This window comes from Prunus persica, chromosome G1, assembly GCF_000346465.2.
Source record: "Prunus persica cultivar Lovell chromosome G1, Prunus_persica_NCBIv2, whole genome shotgun sequence".
Lineage (NCBI taxonomy): Eukaryota > Viridiplantae > Streptophyta > Magnoliopsida > Rosales > Rosaceae > Prunus > Prunus persica.
In genome coordinates this window covers 5019985-5030018 of record NC_034009.1, presented here as the reverse complement: position 1 = coordinate 5030018, position 10034 = coordinate 5019985, and the positions used below count along the sequence as shown (strand labels likewise).

At 37.9% G+C, this 10034-nt stretch overlaps 2 protein-coding genes across 2 annotated transcripts; both read right to left on the bottom strand.

Annotated features, from left to right (window-relative positions):
* Nucleotides 2019-5916, bottom strand: LOC18791673 (U5 small nuclear ribonucleoprotein 40 kDa protein). The gene is made up of 2 exons (XM_007222337.2): nucleotides 5782-5916; nucleotides 2019-3270 (listed from the first exon to the last, which is right to left on the bottom strand). The coding sequence occupies exon 2, from the start codon at nucleotides 3214-3216 to the stop codon at nucleotides 2182-2184; it is 1035 nt and encodes a 344-aa protein (XP_007222399.1). The 5' UTR covers nucleotides 3217-3270; nucleotides 5782-5916; the 3' UTR covers nucleotides 2019-2181.
* Nucleotides 6844-9327, bottom strand: LOC18788898 (sugar transport protein 10). The gene is made up of 4 exons (XM_007226522.2): nucleotides 9192-9327; nucleotides 8624-8949; nucleotides 7679-8308; nucleotides 6844-7468 (listed from the first exon to the last, which is right to left on the bottom strand). The coding sequence occupies exons 1-4, from the start codon at nucleotides 9325-9327 to the stop codon at nucleotides 7016-7018; spliced, it is 1545 nt and encodes a 514-aa protein (XP_007226584.1). The 3' UTR covers nucleotides 6844-7015.

The window sequence follows — 10034 nt, the reverse complement described above, 5'->3', positions numbered from 1 at the left end:
GGGGCCTATATTGAGAATGACCCTAAGCCTTCAGGGGGCCTTTTGTCATTAGCGCTAAAATTTTGGTGGTCAATTATTCAAAGTTTGACCACTTGACTACTCAAAATTGACTCACTCATCAATGCAATGCATGTTGTCGAAGGTGGCACATGTCAACATGTAAGAACCTGAGACCCATGATTTGCAAGTCGTGGCCATTTCCCTTCCCAGTAGGGTAAACCTCGTTGGGTTGGTAAATGTCACTCCAAAAATTATAAACACAAATTCAAAAGGCGTTCGGTTCAATGACTGCATGTTCAAGGCTTTTATAACCAAATTCAAACGGATCTATTTCTAGTCCAGTCTGATTTTTTGCTAATTTTATATAAATAAAAAATGTATAATAAAACCACACAAAACCAGACTAATCAGTCTAATTAGCACGTCTTTTGATTTTATCAGTCTAAATGCCCAACCGTAGTCACTAGATCTGGGTTGGGTTGCAGTTACATGTGTGGGTCGATGGTACAGGTGTGGGTTATGGGTAAGGATGGGTGGTGGCTTGTGGTTGAGTAGGTGAGTATGGAGGTAGGTAGGTGTTGGTGGTTAGGGAAAGTGGGGCCTAGGTTTTGGGGGGTTTTTTTTTTTTTTTTTTTTTTCTTTCTTTCTATTTGATCTTATTTTATCATGTTGTTTGATTGATTTCTAATTTTTAAAAGTATTTAAGGGTCTGTTGGTGTAGGTTTATAAATGAATTTTGTTTTTCTTCTTATTTTCAACCCGAAAATACCTTGAGATGTTGTAAATGGATTGGTCAGTTAGTTGAGGGGTGGATCCCACAATGATCATGTTAGCAGTTAACGGTTGACCTCATATTCAACTTAATGGAATGATTAAATTGGACAGGTTTGAAAACATTCGGGTGTGAATTGATAAAATTGAAATCTCGGGGCCCATATTGAGAATGACCCCATTAGGGGGTCTTTTGTCATTAGCCCTAAAATTTTAGTGGTCAATTATTCAAAGTTTGACCACTTGACTAGTCAAAATTGACTCACTCATCAATGCAATGCAGGTTGTTGAAGGTGGCACATGTCAACATTTAAGTACCTGAGACCACTTATCTGTAAGTCGCAGTCCTTTCCCATTGGGGTAAACCTCATTGGGTTGGTAAATGTCACTTTGAAAATTATAAGCACAAATTCAAAAGGCATTCGATTTAGTGACTGCATCTTCAAGGCTTTTACAACCAAATTCAAATCGATCTATTTCTAGCCCAATCCAATTTTTTGCCAATTTTATATAAATAAAAAAAATGTATAATAAAACCTCACAAAACCATACTAATCAGTCTAATTAGCTCGTCTTTTGATTTTGTTAGTCTAAATGCCTAGCCGTAGTCACTAGTGCTCGTTTTCCTCATGTTGTGCATAGGTTTTTTTTTTTTTTTTTTTTTAAAATAAACAAAATTACTTTTACGTGAGCATCTCCAATAGAAGAAGCGAAAAAGTAGACACACCTCATTTGTCTTGCCACATTAGCATTTTCATGCTCCAAGGGAAGAGGTAAATGGGTAGGCAAAATTTACCTACTCTCCCCAACAAGGCAATATTGCCTACTTCAAAGTGAAGAGGTATATTAGGCCCCACTTGCTTTTTATAATAAAATATCATTTTCACTCTCTCGCCTAATTTCTATAAATTATAAATGTAAATGTAAAAAATAAATATAATATAATATAATAATGAATTTGTATACTTGCATTGCCTAGGCCCTTTGGAGTGACCAATTTTTTTCACGAGGCAAATGGGTAGACAACATCTCACCTAAATTATTATAGTACAATTTTAACTACTTCATTTGCATACTCCTTTGCAGATGCTAGGCTAATGAAAAAATGGGATTAACAGAAATTATCTACTTATCCTAAATGCCTCTGAGTTTAGTTTCTGTTAATACTCCAAAACATTCATCTTCCCCTTTAATGAACTTAATCTCATCAACGCCAATGGGGAGCCATGAAATAGGGAAGGCATGCATAGCATCTACAAATGGCAAATCTAATCAAAATGCTTATACACTTAAATCCGTCAAAATCCAATATGGAAACTACAGCAAGATACAACCCTTCTGAAATTCAACTATTGTCAAAAGTCACTACCACAAAAAATACGAAGATGCTACATTATATGTCAGTACAACTCAGATTTCCCCCAGATAGATCTGTTTATCACTACCGCAAGATCCAATAATGGGTTCATTGGGATGGAATACAGACTCATTGACAGATCCGGTGTGGCCAGGAAGCATATACAAGATGCGTCGAGAAGTAGTATCCCAAACGTAAACCATCCGATCAGAACTTCCAGCCGTGACCTTGCTTCCATCAGGGGACCAGCCACATTTCAACAAGTTCTTTTCAAAATTGTGCTGGTGCCCTTCCATTATCTTCACACAACGATTCTGTGGTGCATACGGGCGCATATCCCAAATGCAGAGCTTGCAGTCCATTCCATTAGTCAGAAGATAAGAGCCATCAGGACTCAATGACATACCTGTTATCATATCTTGATGGCCTTGAAGCGTCATCATTACTTCAGCCTTGCGCAAATCCCAAACTTTAATATCATTGTCAATCCCTCCGGTAAAGATTTTATCTGATGCATCAGAGAAGCTGACAGCTGTAATTTGATATTTATCAGGAAATGTTTGGATGGCACCCCTCAGACGCATATCCCATAGTTTGGCAGTTCCATCATCAGATCCACTGACAATAAGAGGTGGTCCCCTTCGAGCAGGATGGCAAGAATTCACAAATGATGAGTGTTCTGCCATCTTTTTTATTCTTTTTCCTGTTTCAACATCCCATGCCCCCACAGTCTTGTCTGGACTTGCTGATATTATCTGAGACCCATCAGTTGTCCAGTGAAGATCCAATACAGCATTCTTGTGCCCCTTCAGAACCATAAAGTTCTTGCATTCCCCATGAACATTCCATAAGAAAATTTCTTTGTCATGAGACCCAGAGGCAACAACTGTTCCAGCAGGATTAAATTTCATTGTGTATATAGCACTCTGATGACCTGTCAACAACATGATTGGTGATTCCAAACTGGAAGTCCTTTGTTTTCCATTTGGCCCAGGTGCTGGGCGAGCACTATGCGTAGACAACTCCATTGGCCTTGGACCAACGACGGACAAAGCAGTTTCACCCTCACTTGGAGCAAATTGCATCATTGCCTCTGTTTGGTATTTCAATAGCAAACGATTTATTTTCTATGAGTTCAAATCCTGCAATACAAATGAAATGAATAAGCAAATTTGTCATAGCATAAATGACTTATCACAACCTACATCTGTCAAATGATATGATATAAGCTTATAACACAGTGAGAAAAACCAGAACTCGCTAACAAGATATTAAGACAACAGAAATGACGGCAGGTACAGATAGACTAACACCTGACAACATTATAAAACTCAAGTCACATAACAATCTAAACCACTGCACATCCTGATAGACACGATTAAAGACAGAAACTACCCTCGTCTACTCACTTCTTTTACTTTTCCTGTCTTTCATTGATGAAGAGGTCATATGCAGTTTTCCTCTCCTAAGCATACAGGTTATGCACATATGGAGCGTATAGCTCGTTGTCTTATAATCCAAACCATGTGTTTTCAAAGAAGAACTACGATTAACTTTTGAAAAGAGAAAAGGCAAATAACCTATTGTGAACCAGGTTTATGAAGAAAGTGAAAAAGACAAATGAAGCCTAAAAAATCTGACATTCTCTTCAGAAAACTGAAGCTTTCTTTTTTCATTTCCATGATTCAACTACAATGACGGGTTATCAAATTTGTAAACTGAGTTTTGAAGATCTTATTTATCAACGGGAAAAAAATAAGAAAAAAGGAATTGCTTCTGTTGTATTCCAACTTCAGGTTATAGGTATAAACTTTTACGCTTGGGTTGCATTACTGGTCTAGGTATCAGTGAAAGTATATATCTGAAGAATTTGTTGTTTCAAAGAAGTGATATTTGCAATGGAGAAATAGGTGTTGGCGGGACTTTTAGAAGAATCAACTATTTGCCTCCAATTCAGCGCAAAAACTTCCTCCACAAGAATAGCACAATAGAAAGAGAGAACCTTTCAGTCCAAAAAAGAAAGAGAAACACCCAATCAGTCGAGAAAAGCACAAATAAAAGAGAGAAAATATTGCCCCTCTTTTTCCTACACAACCCCATTCCATAAGCCAGGGGAAAAGGATAATCGTCTACCAGATTGAAGCAACTAATCAAACATCACTAACTTCATTATGACCAAGATATAGGAAAAATGCATCAATCCATTTAGTCATAAAATTCACAGGAGCTCAAACATGGCCACAAATAAACCAAATTAGTTAAAACAAAGACTGGGTGAACGCAGTAAATAAAAGGCAGGGCAGCACAACACACACTAAATTACTGGATGCCATGAGCTAAAGCTTAATCTAGATTGCGAAAGTGGCTACATCTGACTTTTAAATATCACTCCACAATTTGGAACAAGTGCCCCTTTAACAAAACTGGATTTAGAAGTTGGTACCAAACCAAATCGAAACTACTTGGTTTCCTTCTTCTTTTTTTTTTTTTTTGAAACCATCCCAAGTTTACACATTGAAAACTCAAAACAGATTCAACCAAAAATACAAAATACAAATAGAAACCTTTTGAAACTTGGGAAAAAAATAGAAGCCTTAAGAAAATAAAGGTGCTAAAAGAAAATAATACAAAGAGCAACACCGAAGGATTGGTAGTTACATTGACAACACAAGATACATATATGCATCATATGGATATATACACAGAGATGGCTTCTTCTAATGAGAACCCCTTTAGCAGGACCAAGGACATTTGAACTGTGCCTCTAGCTCTCCTAAAGAGTTTTAAAATTGACCAAGACACAGAAGTTTAGGGCTTAGGGTATAGGTTCTACCACTAGGACTTTGAGCCATCCCCAAACCTAAGAGTTTAAACCTAAGCACTAAACGGCCTCTACAATCTAAAACCATCAACCCATTGACAGAAATAGCAAAATATACACATACATATATCTCTGTGTGTCTGTGTCTGTGTGTCAATGTTACAATCCTAGGTTAAAAAACAGGTAAAGAATCTTACAATGTACTCAAACTTTTTCCCCTGATCTCACTGAGACAGAGGGATTCTCAAATGTCAGTACAAACACTAAGTTATAGCATCCCCACTTAGTATCCACTCTGCTAGTTCATGCAAATCCAGAGAAGTTATCCCGGACAGTCCCATTTTCTATCCCAATACTCTTTTTTTAATTTTCTACGAACTATCTCATAAACAAAATGTACCATTTATTCAATAGAAGAAGCCTACAAGTCTACCCAACCTTCCCCATCCAAAAATTCAAACCCAATTAACAAACTAACAGATATTGATGTCAATATATGGCCATTTCGCATAATTCAAGGCACAATACAGAAACCAAAATCCATGTAAGCCCATAATGTGGAGTATTAAAGTTAGCACAAGCCCATAGAGTAGAGCAATAAGAACAACATAACAAACCCTAGTTTCTTGTTAATTCCTCTTTGCAACAGTTATGTGAAAGCATAACAGATTTTCCCTCAATTCTCCGTAGTTTCTTATTATAGTTTATGAGGGATGCCTTTACAGAGCTCAGTTAGGAACTTAGGGCACAGGGTTTTGCACAAAGCACCTCACAGAATGAGAGAGAGAGAGAGAGAGAGAGAGAGAGAGAGAGAGAGAGAGAGAGAGAGAACCTGGTAGAGCTGTATCTGATAAACCCTAGAGGCTGCTTCTTCTTCCTATCAGCAGAGCTCGATCTGTCCTGAAACTATTCGAATTGCATCCGACATAATGGCAACGTCGTCGTTTTCTTCACTTAATATACCACTGTTTGATCCACTATACGACTGTACTGTACGTTTCGAACGGTTTACGGCTCATTGGGCTCAAGTGCCACCCAAGCCCAAACCAAATTTAGAGTTTTGAAATCCAACGGCCTATATTAATTGTATTCAATCTCAAAGGCTAAAAATCAAATCCAACGGCTGATTCTAAAATATAAGGAATATTTTTTTCAATATTACTCAATACATATCAACTCCGCCTAAATTGACGGATCCAATTTAATCCGCTTAAATTGACCGATCTAATCCAATTTTGATCGGTTTAGATAGTTAGGTGAATATGATCGAATCCTTAAATCAAATAATCAACATGATTGGATTAGTTGACGGATTTGCTTGTGCCCAATTGGTTTAATGTTTTTTTTTTTTTCTCTTCTTAGAGCATCTCCAAGGGAGATGTCAAATGTCAAATATCAAATTTAAATTTGATGGCTGATGTGGCAATTTGACATCTTACACAGCTCTACACTCTACCCGATATGTCAAATTAAATTATTATTTTATTACATTTAGTGTTGATTCATTTTTAATTTAAAAAGAAAAGAAAAAATAATAAAATATTCATCTGACATCTTGCTTTTGGGATGTCAAAAATAACATCTCAACCTCTAGCTTTCATTCCACATCAGCTTTGACATATTGGTTGGAGTGATGTGAGATGTCATTTTTAGTTGTTAAATGTCTATGTGGCACGTTTGATATATCGGTTGGAGATGCTCTTATATGCATTTAGAGTTGAATATATTATGAACAATTTAAGTCATTTGATGCAACAACGTCTAATACACCATAGAATCAAAATACTTTCCTTTAGCATTTAACTTCTATTTTTCATTTGCATCTACCAAAATGTGTGATTCAATTAGATTTGACGAGAATTTGTTCATATTCCAATATTCTTAATCCATTAAACTGATCCTGCAATCTAAGCTCCAAATCAAGCTCTTGTTTGGAAAGAAGAGGCAAATAAGGGCTGTAATTCTCTTGTGTTACAACTTCAATATCCCCGAATCCCCTAATTGCCTCTCAATCAAAATTGTTTTTCTTTCTCTTATCTTTAATCAATTTGCTCTCATCAAACAAACTACACAGCCCTGTCTTGCCTGCCATGAGTCACAGCCTCATCAGGGATGTACTTGCCCCAAAACCAGTGTGCCTTCCAAACTCTGTTCATCTCTTCAATGGGCACGTTCTTTGTCTCAGGCAGGAAGAATGTGATGAAAATGGTCATAATGACCACAAAGCCAGCAAAGAAGAAGAAGAGGCCAAACTTCATGTGGCAAAGCATGTTAAGGAAGACTTGGGCAATGATGAAAGTGAACAGCATGTTCACCGAGACGTTGATGGCTTGTCCGGCGGATCGGATCTCCAGAGGACAGATCTCACTGGGCACCAGCCACCCCAATGGCCCCCAAGACCATGCAAAGGCTGCTACATATGCACAGATCAAGAACAAGATCCAATTGGCTTCACCTTTTGAAAATGCTCCTTCTCCACTCACACCAAACTTCATGCCTATCATAACTCCAACAGCAATCTGCAATGTATGTGTAAATGTTAGTGCAAGTTCTTTTGTTTTTTCTTTCATAACAGTGATATTGGGGGAGGTGGGATTCGAACACAGGACTTCAAGTGCATGGATAACTGCTCTTAACCACTTAAGCTACAACCCTCTGTGCAAGCTATGTCCTTTGATGCGAAATTTTTTATATTAATTTCATTGAATTGAGCATATGGAATTAAGTACCTGGCAGATGAGCATTTGCACACCACCTTGAAGGAATAAGGCTCTTCTTCCAAACCTGTCGACTGTGCAAATGGACACTAGGGTAGCAACCACGTTAACGCTGCCGGTGATGACGGTGGACATGAGGGAAGCTTCATTTCCAAACCCCAACGTCATGAAAAGAACAGGTGCATAAAACATAATCACATTGATGCCGGTGAGCTGCTGGAAGAACGGAACAAGAAGGCAAATGACAAGCTGAGGCCTATATCTTGGTTGTGTGATGTTGCTCCATTGGTTCTCCACTCTTTTTGCAACCTCAGTAGCATCAAGAAGGTCTTGGAATTCCTCATCGACGTCATCGGTGCCACGAATCTTTTTCAACATTTTCTTGGCCTTCTCAGGGTGACCTCTTTCTAGGATGGAATTTGGAGTGTCGGGGAGAAAGATTGCAGCGACAGTCAAGATCAAGGAAGGGACGGCTGCAAGAGCCAAAGAGACTCTCCAGCCATATCCACCCTTGATCTTGGCAGTGCCGAAGTTAACAAGACCTGCCACTAGAATGCCAATGGTAATGGCCATTTGGAACCCCATGTTCAGTGCTCCTCGAATCTTTGTTGGAGCCATTTCCGCTAGATAAACAGGAACAGACTACAAACCAAATGGAGATTACAAAGTAATTATCTAGCTAGCTACCTCTAAACTTCAAGTAGTGTAGGGAGATCATATTTTCACATCACATTGGCGAACTACAGTATATGGTAGATGGGGTCCTATTATCACATAAATTTTTATGTTGCATTGATAATCAACACATCACCTGCCACATAATGCAGTAAACGAATATGGTCTAAAAATGTGATATCTCTTAAGGCCTGTACGTTTAATTCTTTAATCATATGTGTAAGCGAGATATATAGAGAGCTATAAAGAAAATTAATTAAAGACAGAAGATTTGTTGTATACCTGATTAGCAAATCCAACACCAATACCAAGCAGCAGGCGACCAATAATTAAGAGCACAATGTTATTGGCAACACCATTTAGGACAGAGCCAATAAGAAAAACAAGGCCAGCCACAAACATGGAGATCTTTCGGCCAAATTTCCTAGTTACTGATGACGCAAAGAAGGAAGCCACCAATGCTGCAATGTAGAGGCAAGAGGTGAACAACGTGAGGAGTTCGCTATCGAATTTGCAGTACTGGTTTTGATCAGCAGACTCATTCTTCATTTTGTGGAACACAGAGGGGAAGAACTTGCTCAAGAACGACTCCATTGAAGTCACTCCTCCTGCATAGAGAAAACTTGTTTTAATGTAATCTCAATTCTCTTGTTCATTTTTTTTCTTTTGATACAAGCGATATTAGGGGAGAGGGGATTCGAACACAGAACTTCAGGTGCGGGGTAACTGCTCTTAATCTCTTGAGATACATACAAACCCCTTGCAATGTAATCTCAATTCTCTTAAACATAGAGAAAAAAACACAATTAATTGATGTGTTTGTGTGTTTCTGAAGTGGTGTTCCAATTACCTGAGATTCCAAGATCATATCCAAAGAGGAGACCTCCCATGGCAGCTGCCATACAAGTGAAGAGCACAAAGATGGTGACACCTCCTTCATAGCTCCTGCCTCCGCCCTCCCCGACGAAACCACCTCCTCCTGCCATCACTCTACAACGTTTTCAAGTCTATAACCTCTTTGAAGTTTAAGCAAACCCACTCTCAAGAAGAAGAGAAAGATAATGTAAAGTTTATAAAGGCGCCAAAGGGTAGCAAGCTTGCCTGCCTAAACAAACTTACCTAATAATCCTACAATTATTTTCTAGATTGTGAAATTCTTTCCTTCCTTGTTATACATGCCATATTTATGTCCGAATGGTTGAACCTATGAGGATAAGGATCACGGCAAATTCTTGTTTTTGGATTAGAACAAGATTAAGTACTTGATTTTTATTTAAACCATTTTAATGTTTTGGTACTCAAAATTTGGCAATCTGATGAATAGGCACACACAGTGGTAAATTTATGGATATTACAAATTATTTCGTATGGATAGAATTTTGAATGGTGAAATCTTGACCGTTAATTATTCGATTTAACATCCAACTATTTGATTGTTATTGTAAAAAAGGTTTGAGGTTTTGACAGGGGGTTTTAGCTTGACTCAGCTTTCTATATCAGAATTCTGGTTAATTATATGGTTAAAGATATGTTCATATAATATTCAAATTTACAGTATGGGTTTTCATGGTAATGCCTGTCAGAATTTGACTAACAATAATCACACATCGCCAAATTTAGAGCTCCAAACAGCACGACTGGTTTGATATCAGCAACTACTTATCTCAATCTAATCGAAACAAGAATTTTATCT